The 22,337-nt window shown below is 43.4% G+C and overlaps 1 protein-coding gene and 1 long non-coding RNA gene across 6 annotated transcripts; one reads left to right on the top strand and one right to left on the bottom strand.

Moving 5' to 3' along the window:
• Positions 1–1,338: 1,338 nt before the first annotated feature.
• On the top strand, positions 1,339–21,282 carry LOC110537534 (mitochondrial fission factor homolog B). 4 transcript variants are annotated; one of them, XM_021623642.2, is made up of 8 exons: positions 1,339–1,689; positions 2,502–2,720; positions 4,441–4,580; positions 8,171–8,262; positions 9,075–9,260; positions 11,173–11,247; positions 11,396–11,468; positions 19,791–21,282. In XM_021623642.2, the coding sequence occupies exons 2-8, from the start codon at positions 2,510–2,512 to the stop codon at positions 19,920–19,922; spliced, it is 909 nt and encodes a 302-aa protein (XP_021479317.1). In that variant the 5' UTR covers positions 1,339–1,689; positions 2,502–2,509; the 3' UTR covers positions 19,923–21,282. The 4 variants fall into 4 exon arrangements, with proteins under 4 accessions (XP_021479317.1, XP_021479321.1, XP_021479319.1 ...); XM_021623643.2 differs by having other exon boundaries at positions 1,345–1,689; positions 2,505–2,720; XM_021623646.2 differs by lacking the exon at positions 9,075–9,260.
• LOC118937667 lies at positions 2,061–19,895 on the bottom strand. 2 transcript variants are annotated; one of them, XR_005034959.1, is made up of 3 exons: positions 19,758–19,895; positions 4,435–4,537; positions 2,061–2,749 (listed from the first exon to the last, which is right to left on the bottom strand). It is a non-coding gene; the product is annotated as an uncharacterized LOC118937667 (long non-coding RNA). The 2 variants fall into 2 exon arrangements; XR_005034958.1 differs by lacking the exon at positions 4,435–4,537.
• Positions 21,283–22,337: the final 1,055 nt, after the last annotated feature.

Genomic DNA, 22,337 nt, shown 5'->3' with positions numbered 1-22,337 from the left:
TCCTCTTCTGGCTGTGCCGGGTGGAGATTATAACAGTACATGGCCATGATGTTAAAACGTTCATAGATGACCAGCAGGGTCAAATAATAATAATCACAGTGGTTGTAGAGGGTGCAACAGATCAGCACCTCAGGAGTAAATGTCAGTTGGCTTTTCATAGTCAAGCATTCAGAGTTCGAGACAGCAGGTGCGGTAGAGAGAGAGAGTCGAAACAGCAGGTCCGGGACAAGGTAGCACGTCTGGTGAACAGATCAGGATTCTATAGCCGCAGGCAGAACAGTTGAAACTGGAGCAGCAGCACAACCAGGTGGACTGGGGACAGCAAGAAGTCATCAGGCCAGGAAGTCCTGAGGCATGGCTCAGGTCCCCCAGGAGGGGAGGAAGAGGGAAGAGAGAGAGAATTAGAGGGAGCATACTTAAATTCCCACAGCACACCGGATAAGACAGGATAATTACACCAAATATAACAGACTGACCCTAGCCCCCCGACACAATACTGCAGCATAGATACTGGAGGCTGAGACAGAAGGGTCGGGAGACACTGTGGCCCCGTCCGACGATACCCCCGTACAGGGCCAACCAGGCGGGATATAACCCCACTCACTTTGCCAAAGCACAGTCCCCACATCACTAGAGGGATATCCGCAAACCACCAACTTACTACCCTGAGACAAGGCTGAGTATAGCCCACAAAGATCTCTCCCACGGCACGAAACCAAGGGGGCGCCAACCCTAATTGCTCTTGTAAGTTGTTCTGGATAAGAGCGTCTGCTAAATTACTAAAATGTCAATGTAAAATGTAGTAGGCCTAGGCTAATACAGAGTGATACGAATGTGTGCTTCAGTAAGGTTGGCTTCTTAGCATTCGTTGCCATGGTTATCAAATGTACCACAGAAATGGAACTTAAATCACAGAGAATAGATGTTGTGGTGGCAACTGCAGAGAAGTACTTGGGTTAAGGTGTTGAATTAAAAAGCCCCGTCCTCCCAGACCATCGGCTCAGTTATAGCCAAAGTAGTGAAATGAGGTGGTGTTTTCTTATTTTATGAAATAGTGGTATATATATATGTGTTGGGTTGGTTGGTGGTGCAATTTGTTTTTTTTGAATCAAATATGTTGGGTTGGTGGTGCAATATGTTTTTTTTTTGTATCACAAAATGTAAAGCTAAAAATCTGTCGTTCTGCCTCTGAACAAGGCAGTTAACCCACTGTTCCTAGGCCATCATTGTAAATAATAATTTGTTCTTAAACTGACTTGCCTAGTTAAATGTAGGTTAAATAAATAAAAAATAAAAATAATAAAAATGATGGACCACACACTCCCGCACAGTAGGTGGCGGCATGCACGAAAATTTTGCAAACGCAATGATACCAAAGAAGGACGTTGGTAGGGTAGCCAGCTAATGTCAACTTTATAAAGTTTAGCTACATAGCTTGCTAGTTCCCTACGCGTTTATCTAAATATCTATAGTTTTTATTGATAAACTGTCTAGCCACGTTGTTAAAGATAATGTCAAATTGCTGCTGACAACTTCGTGATAGTTGACCAACTTATTTGGCTATCAGCTTTACTCCAGCTAACTTTAGCCTCTAGCTAGGTCGTTTGCATTCTAACTGACAAGCTAGCTAGCAAAGCTACTCGCTAATTTAGCTGGCCAAAGATCTCTGCCCTGCAAGTTACTCCTCAGGTCTGTCATCTTTCTTGCTAGATATATCTTACATGTATTTTATTTTACTGTAGAAAGTGTGATGACGACAGGGCAATGTTCAAAGTATGATGACGAAAAAAACGACGAATAACGTTAGCCAGCTAAGCGTGCCATGACAAAGTAAATGGTAGGCTATTATCTCAATCAGGGGAGGGTGGAGAACAATCAACACCTTTTTTTGTGTGTGAATTTCAAAAACAAATATTCTGATTTATATCTACACAAAAATCTGCAATTCCCAAAATAGTGTGGATTGTTCTCTGTACTCTACCCTGATTCAGAACCATTTTCATTGTCATGGCATTCTTGGTTCCATAGAGCAGTTTAAGACAAACTGCACAGACAACCGGTATAGTAAGTTTACATTTAATTTTATTAAGTATTCTGTCTTGTAAGGAAAATGTACATGATTTGCAGGCATTACTTTAAGGCGGTATATACCAATTCATTGTGTATTACAGCCTGATTAATCAGACAACTAGCCACCTAGGAACACTGTTCTCACATTAATTGAATTGAGTTGCCTGCCATCTGCAATGATTTGACAGGCCCCTAGCCAATTAAACTCAAAGATTTACGATGGAGTTGAGCAGACTGGATTTATGCACCCAAAGAATAACACAGGATAGTTCCAGCTAATCCACACTGCATGAAAATGAACCTACTAACATTTGACTAATCCTGTTGCCTAATCAGCTAACTACATCCAAGTATAGTTTTACAGGGGTAGTATAGGCTTGTCAAAGATGCACTGACTTCAGAAGTTGTAACACATTTTGATCTTAAAACAGCAGCTGCCATGGCCTCTTCGGAGTTTCGGGGTGACGTTTCCCAGGTGCGCAGCGGCCGTGACACCATCTTCTCTGAGGCCATCAACCAGAAGATGCGTGTCCCCGACCGGCTGAGAGTGGGGCCAGGCATGGGACAGAGATGGGAAGAGGAGAGGCAGGAGTGTGCTGACTGTCCCGCTTCTTACAGCATGCACATCCCAGACAGGCTGTCTCTCACAGGTGGGGACATGGCTGGTCTGGAGATGGGCCTATTGATAGACAAAACAGGAGGCATTTATATGGCTTAAGTTCAAATCAAAATAAAATGTTATTTGTCACGTGCCGAATACAGCAGGTGTAGACCTTAAAGTTAAATGCTTACTTACAAGCCCTTAATTAGGGATAGGCGGGATGCAAATGTCTCAACTGGCCAATTGCCAGGGAAAATGCAGAGCGCCAGATTCAAATAAAATACTATAAAATTCAAACTTTCATTAAATCACACATATAAGATACTCAATTAAAGCTACACTCGTTGTGAATCCAGCCAACATGTCAGATTTTAAAAATGCTTTTCGGCGAAAGCATAAGAAGCTATTATCTGATAGCCTGCACCATCTGCACCAGCAGTAAACAAAGGAGTTAGCATATTTCAACCCTGCAGGCGCTACACAAAACGCTGAAATAAAATATAAAACATGCATTACCTTTGACGAGCTTCTTTTGTTGGCACTCCTATATGTCCCATAAACATCACAATTGGTCCTTTTGTTCGATTAATTCCGTCCATATATATCCAAAATGTCCATTTATAAAGCGCGTTTGATCCAGAAAAAAACAGCTTACAAAAAACGCAACATCACTACAAAATATTTCAAAAGTTGCCTATAAACTTTGCCAATATATTTCAAACTACTTTTGTAATACAACTTTAGGTATTTTTTAACGTTAATAATCGATCAAATTGTAGACGGGGCAATCTGTGTTCAATACAGGAACGAAAACAAACCAGCGCCACTTTTCACATCTTGCACAACTCACAAAAGTGTACCCAGTTCCAAGTTGGCCTACTTCTTCATTGCACAAAGGAATAACCTCAACCAAATTCCAAAGACTGGTGACATCCAGTGGAAGCGGTAGGAACTGAAAACAGGTTCCTATGAAATATCCCTTGGCAATAAGTCAGGGAACAGGCAAAAAAATACAAACAAAAAATCTGAACAGTTAGTCCTCTGGGTTTTGCCTGGTACATAAGTTCTGTTACACTCAGACATGATTCAAACAGTTTTGGAAACTTCAGAGTGTTTTCTATCCAAATCTATGAATAATGGCAATGCAAATTGTTTGGGTAGCCATTTGATTAGCTGTTCAGGAGTCTTATGGCTTGTTAAGAAGCCTTTTGGACATGGAGCTCCGGTACCACTTGCCGTGCGGTAGCAGAGAGAACTGTCTATGACTAGGGTGGCTGGAGTCTTTTACAATTTTTAGGGTCTTCCTCTGACACTGCCTGGTATAGAGTTCCTGGATGGCAGGAAGCTTGGCCCCAGTGATGATCTGGGCTGTACGCACTACCCTCTGTCGTGCAGTCGGAGGCTGAGCAGTTGCCATACCAGGCATTGATGCAACCATGCTCTCGATGGTGCAGCTGTATAACCAGGACCCATGCCAAATCTTTTGTCTCCTGAGGGCGAATAGGATTTGTTGTGCCCTCTTCACGACTGTCTTGGTGTGTTTGGACCGTGATAGTTTATTGGTGATGTGCACACCAAGGAACTTGAAGTAGAGTTGCGATAGAACGAAGACGGGTCAGAAGAAAAACTCCTTTAGCAACTTAACAATGCTGGTCCAAAATGCTCTGTTTTCTTTTTTTCTTCAGGATTTGAGTCAGAGCAATAATGGGATCTGTGTGTGAGTCCTTATCATGTCTCAGTGTTCTTATATCTTTGTGACTTACTAATAGATGCCCCGGACATGAGCCCCCATCCACTGTTCACGTCATCCAAGCAAGGCTCAGCCCTCCCGCTGGGGCCTGCATGGGAGGCACAGCAGCACAGTGCCTGGAACAAAGAAAGAGACCCCTACATGAGGGAACCAGTGCAGGTATGTGAGAGTGGAGACTGGACCTTTTCTTTGGGAATGAGTTGTCTGACAATAATTGGATAAGTGTAGTGTCACTGATACATTTAGTGTCAAGCCATTGCTCTGTGTGTCATTCTTTAAAGTGTTCAGAGTCGTGCTTGGGGATAGCATTTGAGGAGATGGAGTTAGCAAAAGATTCAATATGCAGGTACCACCTGGATTGAAACATTCCCAGCAGCTTCCATCTGGCCCTACCCTCACCATCGAACTCAGGGATGGCCAACTTTGGTGGGGGTGGGGGCCACCAAAAAGATCTGGGCTCAACACGGGGGGCCGCAGTGGCTTGCGGTTCTGCATACCTATATCTATACCTAAACATTGTCAGCCGGCACTAGCCTTTTGGTGGGCCTAAGCAAAATTCAAAGTTTTAGTTAATTTCATGCAATTGTACACATTTTGCCATCGGGTGGAGAGAAATGTTTGCCTGAGAATGACTAACAAAATCAAGGGAGCCCCCGGTTGGTATTTCGACCATGATTACTACAAGTTTAGCTGGCCTCAAGATCAATTTACAATATATAAATGTTTGCTGACATGGGCTAATTGAGTGACTGACATAACAAGAGAAACTGCTGATGCACAACCACATTTCTAAATTGCACCTTGTGTATTCTGTTCTTTTACCTGACGGAGTCCCTCCTCCCCCAAAAGAGATTTGCAGGGATGCAAACTAGTCACCTTTTTGGCGAAATACGCCGTTTTGAATCCAAAATAGGTGACCTACGTGATTCGTGTAGAATCGTGCAACTGGAATTTGGAAAGTTTGAGGTGAGGGAGAAAATGTGGTGGAACAAGTATTGTTAGCATTGTTAAGCATCTTGCTACAGTAGCTGGATATAATTCTCCGTTAGCTAGCCAGAGATATGTTGAGCAACATTAGCCAACATAACTGATCAAATAATTGAGTTTATGGAGTGAAAATTAGCTGGCTAATAACGTCAGACAGCTAACGTTAGTAACCTAACCATTCGCTATAGTATTAACTGGTATACAACTGCTTGTCGTTCCTCAAGTTATAACGCGTTAGTCGCTTACTGGACCCTGGCAATCTGTGTGAAATGTTAACAAGTTAACGAACTGTTTTCAAATTACATTAGTCACATGCGCCGAATACAACAGCAACCAGTGAAATGCTTACTTACGAGCTCCTAACTGACAAAGCAGTTAAAAAAAGGATAATAATAAGAAATAAAAGTAACAAGTAATTAAGGCGCAGCAGTAAAATAACAATAGCGAGACTAAATACAGGGGGGTACCGGTACAGAGTCAATGTGTGGGGTCACCGGTTAGTTATGGTAATATGTAGATGTAGGTAGAGTTATTAAAGTGACTGTGCATGGATAACAACAGAGTGGCAGCCGTGTAAAAACAAAAGAAGGGGGGCACAATGCAAATAGTCTAGGTTGATTAGATGTTCAGAAGTCTTATGGCTTCGGGTAGAAGCTGTTTAGAAGCCTCTTGGACCTAGACTTGTAGCTCTGGTACCCGCTTGCCGTGCGGTAGCAGAGAAAACCGACTATGACTAGGGTAGCTGGAGCCTTGACAATTTTTAGGGCCTTCCTCTGACACCGCCTGGTATAGAGGTCCTGGATGGCAGGAAGCTTGGCCCTGTTGGGGCGGTATGCAAATTGGAGTGGGTCTAGGGTTAATGGTGTTGATGTGAGACATGAGCAGCCTTTCAAAGCACTTCATGGCTACAGACGTGAGTGCTACGTGGTTGTTTAGGCAGGTTACCTTAGTGTTCTTGGGCACAGGCACTATGGTGGTTTTCTTAAAACATGTTGGTATTACAGACTCGGACAGGGAGAGGTTGAAAATGTCAGTGAAGACACTTGCCAGTTGGTCAGCGTGTGCTCGCAGTACACGTCCTGGTAATCCGTCTGGCCCTGCGGCCTTGTGAATGTTGATCAGTTTTAACACTCTTACTCACATTGGGGCCGGAGAGCGTGATCAGTCTTTCGGAACAGCTGGTGCTCTCATGTATGTTTCAGTGTTATTTGCCTTGAAGCAAGCATAGAAGTAGTTTAGCTAATCTGTTAGGCTCGTGTCACTGGGCAGCTCTTGGCTGTGCTTCCCTTTGTAGATTGTAATGGTTTGCAAGCCCTGCCACATCCAACGAGCGTCAGAGCCGGTGTAGTACGATTCGATCTTAGTCCTGTATTGATGCTTTGCCTGTTTGATGGTAAGTCGGAGTGCATCGCAGGATTTCTTATAAGCTTCCGGGTTAGAGTCCTGCTCCTTGAAAGCGGCAGCTCTAGCCTTTAGCTCAGTGTGGATGTTGCCTGTAATCCATGGCTTCTGGTTGGGGTATGTACGTACGGTCACTTTGGGGACGATGTCATCGATGCACTTATTGATGAAGCCAATGACCGATGTGGTGTACCCCTCAATACCATTGGAGGAATCCCGGATCATATTCCAGTCTGTGCTAGAAAAACAGTCCTGTAGCTTAGCATCTGCTTCATCTGACCACTTTTTTATTGATCTAGTCACTGGTGCTTCCCACATTCATGTTTGATTGTAAGCAGGAATCAGGAGGATAGAATTATGGTCAGATTTGCCAAATGGAGGGTGAGGGAGAGCTTTGTATGCGCCTCTGTACGTGGAGTAAAAGTGATCGAGTTATTTTTTTTTTGGTTGCACATTTAACATACTGAAAGAAAGTTGGTAAAACTGATTTAAGTTTCCCTGCATTAAAGTCCCCGGCTACTAGGAGTGCTGCCTCTGGGTGAGCATTTTCTTGTTTGCTTTATGGCGGAATACAGCTCATTCAATGCTGTCTTAGTGCCAGCCTCTGACTGTGGTGGTATGTAAATAGCTACGAAAAATACAGATACATTCTCTAGGCAGGTAGTGTGGTCTACAGTTTATCATGAGATACTCTACCTCAGGCGAGCAATAGCTCGAGACTTCCTTAGATATCGTGCACCAGCTGTTATTTACAAAAATACATAGTCTGCCGCCCCTTGTCTTACCAGACGCCGCTGTTCTATCCTGCCGGTGCAGCGTATAACCAGCCAGCTGTATGTTGATAGTGGCGTTGTTCAGTCACATCAATAAAGCATAAGATATTACAGTTTTGAATGTCCCGTTGGTAGTTTAATCTTCTGTGTGGGTCATCTTTTTTATTGTCCAAAGATTGCACGTTTGCTAGCAGAAGGAAAGAAGTGGGGGTTTATTCGATCGCCTACGAATTCCCTCTACAGTATGTGGTTAATTTTCAGAATGAGAGAATTAGGTGAAACTGAGGCGTTGCTTGTTAAACAAGTGGATTCAGGGATTAAGTGTAGCTGGGCCTGGCTTAAGCTGGAAGCCACTATAGAGTTGAAAGGAACACCATTCACCCTCCCTCTTTTTCAATATAGTGGGATAAAAAGGGGTATGCCAGGTGTACTTTGCATGTTTCAGTGCAAAGTGTGTCTCCTTTTTAGGCCCTCACCAGTTTGCATCCCTGGATTTGGAAATTGATCTGCAGGCCTACCAAAGGGGGCCACCAGTTATCCATCTCTTCCTTATTGAACTCATGTTACTCTTTCTCTCTTCTGTGACAGAGTCCACTGCGTAGGTCCTACAGTGACCAGGCTTTTGGCAGGAGCAACCCTGGCACCCCCACCTGCAAACAGGCACCGCACACCCCTATCTCGTAAGTACAAGACACATTGGATTAAACACTTCTTTAACTCCTTTTAAATGTCACCATAGAGATCCATCTCTTTCCTTGGACCAGACTGAGTGGCTTATTACATTTACATTTGTCATTTAGTAGAAGCTCTTATCCAGAGCGACTTACAGGAGCATTTAGGGTTAAGTGCCTTGCTCAAGGGCACATCGACAGATTTCTCAACTCGTTGGCTCGGGTATTCGAACCAGCGGTCTTCTGGTTACTGGCCCAACGCTCTTAGCTGCTAGGCTACCTGCCTCTCTGCATGCTCCTCTGCCCAGTGAGGCGGTTACATGTACAACGCTTCCTCAAAAGTGTAGAAAAAAAGCTACAAAAAAAACACATTACAAAAAGCTCCCAAAACACATGGTGCTGAATGTTTTCAGAACACTTCACTTTGAAGCATGATTTTTGTTGGTTTTCATCACCTTGTGGACGAGACAACTCGGCCATATGTAACCAAAGTAGCATAAATTACTTATCAAAATTCTTTCAACACCTGGAACATTTCAGAAAGACACAAAGGGGAAGTTGCATTGTTGGCTTGGGACACTACATTCTATTGACTTTGCGCTGCCTCAGGCCCCATGCAGCGTTGTCCTCCTATTCGTCACCTGTGTTTCCAGCAGAGGGAGACACATTGGTTTCTCTGATCTCTAGCCTCTCCTTACATGTAGGTTATATTGGAGGCAACGTGAAGTTGTGGCGTTGTCACTATGCTTGGTAAGTGTTGTTCCCCTCTGTCTGTCCTGGTGACCCAACCCACCCCCACCCCTCACTTGTGCCTGTTGTAGTTGCGGCGGTGCAGGATGCCTCCCTCAGCGCTCCTCTACTGCTGCTGCAGACACCCTGCCCATGCCCCTGGGGCTCCCTGCCACCCTACCCAGCCTCCTGTCCCCACAGACCATGCTTCAGGCTGCCAAGGAACTGGGCCAGCAGGCCTCACAGTGCCTTCTGCAGACTGTCACTCAGAAATACAGGTTAGGGGTCCTACCTTCTCCGACCTGAGTTACCCCTGCCTACCCAAACCGAAATCTTAACAAATGGCACCTAACCTCCTTCCATTTCTTCCTTGCTTGGGCTTGCATTTATGTCCTTACACTACTAGTTCTAACTTTCTTGGCAAAGCTTTTGCCTCAAAGGATTCATTCTTGACTACAGGATCACTTCCTTTACTCACAACTTAGGTTGAAATCATACTATTTTTATTTGACCTTTTTTATTTTACTAGGCAAGTCAGTTAAGAACAAATTATTATTTACAATGACGGCCTAGGAACAGTGGGTTAACTGCTCTAACCACTAGGCTACCTGCCGCCTCAAGTATACCATGAAATGCTTGCTTATTAGCCCTTTCCAACGATGCAGAGTAAAAAACAACAAAATGAGGTAGATATGGATGTAAAGTGACGAGGAATCATGATATATAATAATGAGTAAAATGGTGTATGTATTTACAGTCCCAGTCAAAAGTTGACACCTACTCATTCAAGGGTTTTTCTTTAATTTTTATTTTCTACATTGTAGAATAATAGTGAAGACATCAAAACTATGAAATAATACATATGGAATCATGTAGTAACCAAAAAACTATAAAATGTATTTTTGATTGAACACTTATTTGGTTACTACATCATTCCATATGTGCTATTTCATAGTTTTGATGTCTTCACTATTCTACAATGTAGAAATAAAAAAATAAAAAACTGGAATGAGTAGGTGTCAACTTTTGACTGGTACTATATATAGTGTACAAAATATTGAGAACATCATCCTAATATTGAGTTGCCCCCCCAGTTTTGCCCTCAGAACAGCCTCAATTTGTCAGGACATGGACTCTACAAGGTGTCAAGCGTTCCACAGGGATACTGGCCCATGTTGACTCCAATGCTTCCCACAGCTGTCAAGTTGGCTGAATGTCCTTTGGTTGGTGGACCATTCTTGATACACACGGGAAACTGTTGAGTGTGTAAAACCCAGCAGCGTTGCAGTTCTTGACACAAACCAGTGCGCCTGGCACTTACTACCATACCTCGTTCAAGGGCACGCCAATATTTTGTCTTGCCCATTCACCCTCTGAATGACACACATACACAATCCGTCTCAAGGCTTAACAATCCTTATTTAACCTGTCTCCTCTCCTTCATCTACACTGATTGAAGTGGATTTAACAGGTGACATCAATATGGGATCATAGCTTTCACCTGGTCAATCTGTGTCATGGAAAGAGCACAGTCTATGACTAGGGTGGCTGGAGTCTTTGACAATTTTTTTTTTTCTTACCCCGCCTGATATTAGAGGTCCTGGAAGGCAAGGGAGCTCTGCCCCAGTGATGTACAGGGCCGCCCGTACCACCCTCTGTAGCGCTTTGCGGTCGAGGGAGGTGCATTTGCCATAGCAAGCGGTGATGCAGCCAGTCAAGGTGCTCTTGAGGGTCCAGCTGTAGCACTTATTGAGAATCCAAGGGCCCATGCCAAATCTTTTCAGCCACCTGAGGGGGAAGAGGCGCTGTCGTGCCCACTTCAATAATATGCGGGTCTGTGTGGACCATGTTAAGTCCTTAGTGATGAACTGTCCTGTCCCTCTGCACTCTAAACTCTGCATGCTGCTTCTCCCTGCTTTGCTCTTGCTTCGGGTAGAAGTTGGCAGTTGGCACACATCTTGGATCAGCCCATTGTACTCTAATCCTAACCTTAGCCTTTACAGGCAACAATGGAAAACTGATCTTAGATCAGCATCCATGGGACAACTTCATCTTACTACTGCTTTGTGCTGTCTTTTGTTGCCCACTTCTGGTTGTTTTTCCTCATGCTGGATCCTTCCCTGTTGTTCTTCTATCTGCCTTGTGTTGAAAGCCCCTTTGCAGACTGTGGTCTCTCTCCCTGGTTTAAAGGTTCAGCTCTCCTGAACACCCAACTACTGCTGTGGTTGAGGAGCCCCCTGTATATGTCGAACCAGCCAGGAAAAGGTGACAAGTTCTGGCAAACCATTGGCATTTCCTGTTATTGGGCTTGTTTTGTGGTACCAACAACACTTTTCCGAAGCCTAAAGCATTGAAGTGTGAGTGTGTGTGCACATGCACCATTTACCTTTATCCCTGTTTGTGTGGTTGGCAGTGCCATGCGGGACTCCTGGATGAGCCCAGATGAGGGATGTGCAGCTGTGGAGTTCATCGTACTTAGGAGACAGGTAAGCAGGCTAATAACCCCTCTCGTGGGTGAAAAGAGACAATAATGAGCTACTTTCACCTTCCATTGAACGTCTGAATGACACTGTCTGATTGACACCTGCATGTGAACTAGTCTACCTTATAGGATAATGCAAAATCAATATAATATAAATTGACGTGGAAAGTTAAGGGGAAGCTATAGAGACAGCTGTGATATAGGCCTAGGCTATATGAAGATGAAATTGACAACCATTTGAAAATAGAAGACATGCACTCAATCTGTCCATAGCCTATCAGCCATTGATACATTTTAGTGAAGCAAGTCGGTGGTTATGTTGACACTGGGCCTTCATTTTTATTTGATTAATTATTTTGTCTAAGAGTAGCCTATACTCTGGCGGATATTTCACTGTTTTTTTGTCTTTCGCGCATCTCGACAGACAACTTGCCTATCTCTTCCCCCTCTCTCTTAAACGAGTAGCATATAAACTCAGCAAAAAAAGAAACGTTCCTTTTTCAGGACCCTGTCTTTTAAAAGATAATTAGTAAAAATCCAAATAACTTCACAGATCTTCATTGTAAACACTGTTTCCCATGCTTGTTCAATAATGAACTATAAACAATTAATGAACATGCACCTGTGGAACAGTCGTTTAGACACTAACAGGTTACAGACAGTAGGTAATGAAGGTCACAGTTATGAAAAATTAGGACACTGAGGCCTTTTAGGCCTTTCCTTAGGCATGCTGCATGAGGACTGCAGATGTGGCCAGGGCAATACATTGCAGTGAGACGCCTGAGATAGGATGGACAGTTCATCGTCCTCGCAGTGGCAGACCACGTGTAACAACATCTGTACAGGATCAGTACATCTGAACATCACACCTGCGGGACAGGATGGCAACAACAACTGCCCGAGTTACACCAGGAACGCACAATCCTTCCAATAGGCTGAGAGACGCTGGACTGAGGGTTGTAGGCCTGCAACAACGTCGCCTATGGGCATAAACCCACCGTCGCTGGACCAGACAGGACTGGCAAAAAGTGCTATTCATTGACTAGTCGCAGTTTTGTCTCACCGGGGGTGATGGTCAGATTCATACTTATCGTTGAAGGAATGAGCATTACACTGAGGCCTGTACTCTGGAGCAGGACCGATTTGGAGGTGGTGGGTCCGTCATGGTCTAGGGGCGATGTGTCACAGCATTATCAGACTGAGCTTGTTGTCATTGCAGGCAATCTCAACGCTGTGCGTTACAGGGAAGACATCCTCCTCCCTCATGAGCTACCCTTCCTGCAGGCTCATCCTGACATGACCTTCCAGCATGACAATACCACCAGCCATACTGCTCGTTCTGTGCGTGATTTCCTGCAAGACAGGAATGTCAGTGTTCTGCCATGGCTAGCGAAGAGCCCGGATCTCAATCCCATTGAGCATGTCTGGGACCTGTTGGATCGGAGGGTGAGGGCTAGGACCATTCCCCCCCAAAATGTCTGGGAACTTGCTGGGGCCTTGGTGGAAGAGTGGGGTAACATCTCACAGCAAGAACTGGCAAATGCAGCTGATGGCCACACTAGATACTGACTGTTACTTTTGATTTTGACTCCCCCTTTGTTCAGGGACACATTATTCCATTTCTGTTAGTCACAGTCTGTGGAATTTGTTCAGTTTGTCTCAGTTGTTTAATCTTATGTTCAGGCAAGTATTTACACATGTTTGCTGAAAATAAATGCAGTTATTAACAGTGAGAGGACTTGTTTTTTTTCCTTTTTTTATATACAGTGGGGCAAAAAAGTATTTAGTCAGCCACCAATTGTGCAAGTTCTCCCACTTAAAAAGATGAGGCCTGTAATTTTCATCATAGGTACACTTCAACTATGACAGAGAAAATTAGAAAAAAAATACAGAAAATCACATTGTAGGATTTTTAATGAATTTATTTGCTAATTATGGTGGAAATTAAGTATTTGGTCAATAACAAAAGTTTATCTCAATACTTTGTTGGCAATTTCAGAGGTCAAACGTTTTCTGTAAGTCTTCACAAGGTTTTCACACACTGTTGCTGGTATTTTGGCCCATTCCTCCATGCAGATCTCCTCTAGAGCAGTGATGTTTTGGGGCTGTTGCTGGGCAACACAGACTTTCAACTCCCTCCAAAGATTTTCTATGGGGTTGAGATCTGGAGATTGGCTAGGCCACTCCAGGACCTTGAAATGCTTCTTACGAAGCCACTCCTTCGTTGCCCGGGCGGTGTGTTTGGGATCATTGTCATGCTGAAAGACCCAGCCACGTTTCATCTTCAATGCCCTTGCTGATGGAAGGAGGTTTTCACTCAAAATCTCACGATACATGGCCCCATTCATTATTTCCTTTACATGGATCAGTTGTCCTGGTCCCTTTGCAGAAAAACAGCCCCAAAGCATGATGTTTCCACCCCCATGCTTCACAGTAGGTATGGTGTTCTTTGGATGCAACTCAGCATTCTTTGTCCTCCAAACACGACGAGTTGAGTTTTTAGCAAAAAGTTATGTTTTGGTTTCATCTGACAATAAGACATTCTCCCAATCTTCTTCTGGATCATCCAAATGCTCTCTAGCAAACTTCAGACGGGCCTGGACATGTACTGGCTTAAGCAGAGGGAAACGTCTGGCACTGCAGGATTTGAGTCCCTGGCGGCATAGTGTGTTACTGATGGTAGGCTTTGTTACTTTGGTCCCATCTCTCTGCAGGTCATTCGTGTGGTTTTGGGATTTTTGCTCACCGTTCTTGTGATCATTTTGACCCCACGGGGTGAGATCTTGCGTGGAGCCCCAGATCGAGGGAGATTATCAGTGGTCTTGTATGCCTTCCATTTCCTAATAATTGCTCCCACAGTTGATTTCTTCAAACCAAGCTGCTTACCTATTGCAGATTCAGTCTTCCCAGCCTGGTGCAGGTCTACAATTTTGTTTCTGGTGTCCTTTGACAGCTCTTTGGTCTTGGCCATAGTGGAGTTTGGAGTGTGACTGTTTGAGGTTGTGGACAGGTGTCTTTTATACTGTTAAGTTCAAACAGGTGCCATTAATACAGGTAACGAGTGGAGGACAGAGGAGCCTCTTAGGTCTGTGAGAGACAGATATCTTGCTTGTTTGTAGGTGACCAAATACTTATTTTCCTCCATAATTTGCAAATAAATTCATTAAAAATCCTACAATGTGATTTTCTGGATTTCTTTTTCTCATTTTGTCTGTCATAATTAAAGTGTATCTTTTTTTTCTTATCTTTTTAAGTGGGAGAACTTGCACAATTGGTGGCTGACTAAATACTTTTTGCCCCACTGTATATATCTCTTTATCAGTCAAAAGTTTGGACACCTACTCATTTTTACTATTTTCTACATTGTAGAATAATGGTGAAGACATCAATTATATGGAATCATGTATTAACCCAAAAAATGTTAAACAAATCAAAATATATTCAGCCTCAAATTGCAGCACAAATAAATGCTTCAGAGTTCAAGTATCAGACACATCTCAACATCAACTGTTCAGAGGAGACTGCGTGACTCAGGCCTTCATGGTCAAATTGCTGCAAAGAAACCACAACTAAAGGACTCGCTTGGGCCAAGAACACGAGCAATGGACATTAGACCGGTGGAAATCTGTCCTTTTGGTCTGATGAGTCCAAATGCGAGATTTTGGGTTCTAACCGCCGTGTCTTTGTGAGATGCAGAGTAGGTGAACAGATGATCTCGTGTGGTTCCCACCGTGAAGCATGGAGGTGGTGGTGTGATGGTGCTTTGCTGGTGACACTGATTTATTTAGAATTCAAGGCACACTTAACCAGCATGGCTACCGCAGCATTCTGCAGTGATATGCCATCCCATCTGGTTTGCACTTAGTGGGACCATCATTTGTTTTTCAACAGCTGTTTGACCAAGAATGAGAGTGATGGAGTGCTGCATCAGATGACCTGGCCTCCAGTCACCTGACCTCAAGCCAATTGAGATGGTTTAGGATGAGTAGGACCGCAGAGTGAAGGAAAAGCAGCCAACAAGTGCTCAGCATATGTGGGAACTCCTTCAAGGCTGTTTGAAAAGCATTCCAGGTTAAGCTAGTTGAGAGAATGCAAAGGGTGGCTACTTTGAAGATTCTCAAATATAAAATATATTTTGATTTGTTTAGCACTTTTTTGCATAGTTTGTCTTCACTATTATTCTACAATGTAGGAAATAGTAAAAATAAAGAACAACCCTTGCATGAGTCCAAACTTTTGACGGGTACTGTTTGAGTTACAGTTCATATAAGGAAATTAGTCAATTGAAATAAATTCATTAGGCCCTGATCTGTGGCTTTCACATGACTGGGAATGCAGTTATGCATCTGTTGGTCAATGATGCCTTAAAAAAAAAAAAAGTAGGAGCTTGGATCAGATAACCACTCTGTATCTGGTGTGACCATTTGCTTCATGCAGCATGACACATCTCCTTTGCATAGAGTTGATCATGCTGTTGATTGTGGCCTGTGGAATGTTGTCCCAGTCCTCTTCAATGGCTGTGCTAAGTTTCTGGATTTTGGCAGGAACTGGAACATGTCCAGAGCATCCCAAACTTGCTCAATGGGTGACATGCCTGCGTATACAGGCCATGGAAGAACTGGGACATTTTAAGCTTCCAAGAAGTGTGTGCAGATACTTGCGACATGGGGCCATGCATTATGCTGAAACATGAGGTGATAGCGGGAGATTTAACGGCATGACAATGACCCTCAGGATCTCGTCACGGTATCTATGTGCATTGAAATTGCCATCAATAAAATGCAATTGTAAGTTGACCATAACTTGTGTCTGCCCATACCATAACCCCACTGCCAACATGGGTCCATCTGGTCACAATGTAGACGTCAGCAAACCGCTTGTCCGCAAGACGCCATACATGTGGCCTGCGGTTGTGAGGCTGGTTGGACGTACTGCCAAATTCTCTAAAATGACGGGAGGCGGCTTATGGTAGAGAAATTGCCATTTTAATTCTCTGGCAAAAGCTCTGGTGGACATTCCTGCAGTCAGCATGCCAATTGCACCCTCCCTCAACTTGAGCCATCTGTGGCATTGAGTTCTTTGACAAAACTGAAAATGTTAGTGGCATTTTGTCCCCAGAACAAGGTGCACCTGTGTAATGATCATGCTGTTTAATCAGTTTATTGATATGCCACACCTGTCAGGGGGATGGATTATCTCGGCAAAAGAGAAATACTCACTAATAGGGATGTACACAAATTTGCACAAAATCTGAGATTAAGCTTTTTATGAGTATGGAACATTTCTGGGATCTTTTGCAGCTCATGAAACATAGGACCAACACTTTACATATTGTGTTGACATTTTTGTTCCGTGTAGTTTGAAACTTTTGAGCAATTTAAAAAGCATCGATCAATCCTCTTGCTTGCTGAATTGCAATAAAATAGGTCAGTGTTGGCAATGAACTGGCAGGGAAGTTTGAATGGCGAAAGTGACATGTAGCTCTGGTGTAATGTAATCACAAAGGCTAAATTAATACACTGCTCAAAAAAATTAAGGGAACACTAAAATAACACATCCTAGATTTGAATGAATGAAATATTATTTTTAAATACTTTTTTCTTTACATAGTTGAATGTGCTGACAACAAAATCACACAAAAATGATCAATGGAAATCAAATTTACCAACCCATGGAGGTCTGGATTTGGAGTCACACTCAAAATTAAAGTGGAAAACCACACTACAGGCTGATCCAACTTTGATGTAATGTCCTTATAACAAGTCAAAATGAGGCTCAGTAGTGTGTGGCCTCCACGTGCCTGTATGACCTCCCTACAACGCCTGGGCATGCTCCTGATGAGGTGGCGGCTGGTCTCCTGAGGGATCTCCTCCCAAACCTGGACTAAAGCATCAGCCAACTCCTGGACAGTCTGTGGTGCAACGTGGTGTTGGTGGATGGAGCGAGACATGATGTCCCAGATGTGCTCAATTGGATTCAGGTCTGGGGAACGGGCGGGCCAGTCCATAGCATCAATGCCTTCCTCTTGCAGGAACTGCTGACACACTCCAGCCACATGAGGTCTAGCATTGTCTTGCATTAGGAGGAGGCCAACCGCACCAGCATATGGTCTCACAAGGGGTCTGAGGATCTCATCTCGGTACCTAATGGCAGTCAAGCTACCTCTGGCGAGCACATGGAGGGCTGTGCGGCCCCCCAAAGAAATGCCACCCCATACCATGACTGACCCACCGCCAAACCGGTCATGCTGGAGGATGTTGCAGGCAGCAGAACGTTCTCCACGGCGTCTCCAGACTGTCACGTTTGTCACATGTGCTCAGTGTGAACCTGCTTTCATCTGTGAAGAGCACAGGGCGCCAGTGGCGAATTTGCCAATCTTGGTGTTCTCTGGCAAATGCCAAACGTCCTGCACGGTGTTGGGCTGTAAGCAGAACCCCCACCTGTGGACGTCGGGCCCTCATACCACCCTCATGGTGTCTGTTTCTGACCGTTTGAGCAGACACATGCACATTTGTGGCCTGCTGGAGGTAATTTTGCAGGGCTCTGGTAGTGCTCCTCCTTGCACAAAGGCGGAGGTAGCGGTCCTGTTGCTGGGTTGTTGCCCTCCTACGGCCTCCTCCACTTCTCCTGATGTACTGGCCTGTCTCCTGGTAGCGCCTCCATGCTCTGGACACTACGCTGACAGACACAGCAAACCTTCTTGCCACGGCTCGCATTGATGTGCCATCCTGGATGAGCTGCACTACCTGAGCCACTTGTGTGGGTTGTAGACTCCGTCTCATGCTACCACTAGAGTGAAAGCACAGCCAGCATTCAAAAGTGACCAAAACATCAGCCAGGAAGCATAGGAACTGAGAAGTGGTCTGGTCACCACCTGCAGAACCACTCCTTTATTGGGGGTGTCTTGCTAATTGCCTATAATTTCCACCTGTTGTCTATTCCATTTGCACAACAGCATGTGAAATTTATTGTCAATCAGTGTTGCTTCCTAAGTGGACAGTTTGATTTCACAGAAGTGTGATTGACTTGGAGTTACATTGTGTTGTTTAAGTGTTCCCTTTATTTTTTTGAGCAGTGTACATTGCTGCACTGATGCATTGTAAAAAATAAAAACAGGCAGAAATGTATTTATTCATTCACACAACAAACTCAGACCTGTCAGTGGCAGGCTACCCTGTATTTTGTCGTATATAAAACATTCTGCCAATGTATCCAGTCATAAAATGTAGTAGGCTAGAAATTACATGAAATGTTTATACAGGCCTATATTAATTCATGATAGTATCTTATGGTGCTGGTAATACATTAGGGGACTTGGTGAGTGACATCAGTAGCATCTTTAGGCTTAATTTAGGCCTGAATCTCTCGCGATAAACCAGTTTACTGTTAGTGCGGCCTTACACCGAACCCAAACCGGCTGCGTTCATGCGCTATCGTGCATACATTTATTTTGTCCCCCTACAAAAATGCGATCACGACACGCAGGTTAAAATATCAAAACAAACTCTGAACCAATGACATTAATTTGGGGACAGGTCGAAAAGCATTAAACATGTATGGAAATTTCACCAGTTAGCTTGCACTTGTTAGCTAATTTGTCCTATTTAGCTAGCTTGCTGTTGCTAGCTCATTTGTCCTGGGATATAAACATTGAGTTGTTATTTTACCTGAAATGCACAAGCTCCTCTACTTCGCCAATTAATCCACACATTAAACGGCCAACCGAATCGTTTCTAGTCATCTCCTCCTTCCAGGCTTTTTCATCTTTGAACTTATATGGGGATTGGCATCTAAACTTTCATAGTATTACCACGACTACCGGCAAAACAGTTCATCTTTCAATCACCCATGTTGTTATACCCAATAAGGAGATGGCACATGGGTTCCTGCTTCTATAAACTGATGAGGAGATGGGAGAGGCAGGACTTTCAACGTGATCTGCGACAGAAATAGAAGGGACTTCTATTTTAGCCCTTGGCATCGCAGACGCTCGCAATAATTGAATAACATGGATTTCTAAATGTATTTTGCGACGCTCGCACACGCGACGTGTCCGGTCTGGTCAGAATGTTATGCTTTTGTTCCATCAATGCCATTATGATAGTGTAGCCTGTGTTCAACCAGTAGATGGAGCCATAACTTCAATATTTTCTTCTGGCCATTGAGTCACTAATGTTATGGATACTTGTATGTTGCATTTCTGTAAATGTCCTTTCTTGAGTCTCAGAAACGGAGGCCATCTTTACACTACGACAAATGTTGTGTATAAACAAAAAATAGATCTGTCACTTACAGTATAACATATCAGCACCTTTCTCGTGTCCAGGTGGTGAAGATGAGTCGTCGTCTGGCGGGTCTGGAGAAGCAGAACGCTGAACGCAGACAGACTGAGCTGGTGCTCTTCTCCCTGCTCCTTTCTGCCTGCCTGCTCAACGGATGGCTCTGGATACGCAGATAACAGACACACGTCACTCAAATAGCCCACTCATCTGCTCTGCAACGCTACTTTGCTCAACTCTGCATTACACATCCACTCAGCTGGGTAGTTTGTCAGTGCACTTATTCTTACACACATGTTGGTGTTAGATGTTGAGCATGTATAGATCGCAATGGTCCATTTCCTTTCTTCCAAGGCCAGGGCCCAGATTCACTAAACACTTCTTACGCAAAAACTTTAGGTTCTTAAGAAGAAAAATAAGTTCATAAGATAGTTTAAGTGCAATTCCTCAACAATATCTTCTTACAAATCTTCATTTCTTGGCAACTTATCTAGCTAGCAATGCCAATCATGTTATCATGATTACTGCTCTAAAACATGTTATTGGGTTTAAAATTATCAATACTGAAACTTTCAGATGAAGTTTGTGTGAATTAAACTGCTTTCATGAGCTTTTTCTCGCACTGCCAAGAGTTTAGCTAACTTGGAATTAAGAACCAAATTTCTTAAGGAGAAAGGGCAAGAAAATGTCCAATAACCTTTTGAGGAATAACAACTTTGCTTAACTTTCTTCAAGTCTATAGTTAAGTTCTAGTTAAGGTTTTGTGAATCTGGGCCCAGGAGAGGAAGCTATTTCGGCAACTGTTAAGGTAGGGCCTTAGGACTATGATGATAAAACGATGTTGAGCATTAGTGGTGTGCATAGGTCACAAATATGGACTAAGTTGATTGTCAAGATGGATGCTGGCATATTTCAACATTATCAGGGATTGATCCATTTCATGTTTGCCTAAAGGATTGGCCATCTCTGTGACTTGAACAGCTAGTGCTTACCACGGTTGGAGGTGGTGATAGGAAATGATAGTGTTACTGCGGAGGCTTCTATATTGTTGTCGTTGAGATGGATAATCAGATTTACGTCATAGGTCTGTCAAAACACAGCTTGTGTAAACTTAACATTTCAATCTATTTGTTAACCACTGGTGGTGGAATGCCATGAGTCAGTTGGTAACTGGTCCAAAGTATCTAGTATACTATTATGGTATGATTTACTTGGAACATTTCAGACTTAGAGAAGCCTAAATTGTAATCCGTTTCAGACAGTACATGTGTAATAAGGTCCTTCTGTAAGGCCTCTATTTAATCAAGACTAAAGTGAGACATGTCTGCGTTTGAATGCCTGTGACATGAAGTGCTTTGAAGTTGGCTGCCTCAGTGGCTTTGATCTTTTCCAGACCAGTTTATAATATGAAATGATATGTTTCTCAGAAGTCAAATGACATTAACCATGAATGTAAATTGAACACTAATTTATTACATGGGGTTTCTTGTTCTTTTTTGAAGTTGTACTGGGTTTACAATAAATTAAATATAATGTTGAGTGAGGTTTGTTTTGTCCGTTGGGTCTTTCACCTGCTTGAACCTCGTCTGGGGCCGTATTCATTACGTCGATTCTGTTGCAAACGGAACAGAAGTGTTTTTTTCCATTGGAAAACTTCCGTTTGCTGTTAGGGTACGCATGTTTACTCCAATGGTTTGACATTTGAGTCGTTATTTCTAACATCGATAGTGCCTACACTTTCTTGCGCCGTTTTGAACTTCTAACACAGTAAGGATAATAAGGGAGTGGTTTGACACGTAACTGCTCACACCGCTGAAACATCAGGGTGGTATTCATTATGCAGATTCTGATGCATGGGATTTGTCAGGTGTGGTTTCGTTGCATTCAATGGCAACAAGCTGCTTGTGGATTTGACAGCTCAAATGCCGTTCCACCAAGACACTGCATTTCAATCCGATTGAATCTAGCCCTTAGATAAAGAAGTCATCTAGTCTCGTTTTACTGCATGTTCCCCTCTAATCAGGGACTGAGTTAGACCTGGGACAACAGGTGGGTACAATTATCAGGTAGGACAGAAAACTAGCAGGGCAGTGGGAGGCTCTTCATGGAGGGTGTGACGTAAGCAAATACATTGAAAAGTCACCTTGTCCTAGAAAGATTTCCAGGGTTATCAAAATGTTACACCAGGGTAAGCCTACAGGGAACACAGCCCCCCAAGTGTTTCTAAAATCCCCTATGGGGTAAAATGAATGGAACCGTTTGACAACTCTTACTGTGGTACTCTATACCAAAAAAATACATGTGTACATTATAAGAGGAAAATGCACAGAAAAGTCACATTGTATATTTATTTAACAAAATAAATGTAATACTAAACCAAGTAAACTCACTATCTGAAACATTTGGAAAGTCGTCAGGAGTACATAAATTACACCCCAAAAACGTTCAACCACAAATAAAAACGGCATGAAATGTTTGTTTTTTTGTAAAACCAGATGGTTGACTAGAAATACAATTTAATTAAACATGAATGGCGATTGTACAGTAATGACATTGTCAAGCAGCATCTATTTTACGGACGTTGAAAGGCACAA

The sequence above is a fragment of the Oncorhynchus mykiss genome, chromosome 12, assembly GCF_013265735.2.
Source record: "Oncorhynchus mykiss isolate Arlee chromosome 12, USDA_OmykA_1.1, whole genome shotgun sequence".
Classification (NCBI taxonomy): domain Eukaryota; kingdom Metazoa; phylum Chordata; class Actinopteri; order Salmoniformes; family Salmonidae; genus Oncorhynchus; species Oncorhynchus mykiss.
The sequence above is the reverse complement of the archived record's forward strand: the minus strand, read 5'-3'. Positions and strand labels throughout refer to the sequence as shown.

Excerpts from the sequence above, each read along its gene's own strand:
- LOC110537534 (XM_021623642.2), top strand. The coding sequence starts at position 2,510 with ATGGCCTCTTCGGAGTTTCGGGGTGACGTTTCCCAGGTGCGCAGCGGC. Across the intron at positions 9,261-11,172 it reads ACTGTCACTCAGAAATACAG|GTTCAGCTCTCCTGAACACC; the intron begins GTTAGGGGTCCT and ends CCTGGTTTAAAG. Across the intron at positions 11,469-19,790 it reads TCATCGTACTTAGGAGACAG|GTGGTGAAGATGAGTCGTCG; the intron begins GTAAGCAGGCTA and ends TCTCGTGTCCAG.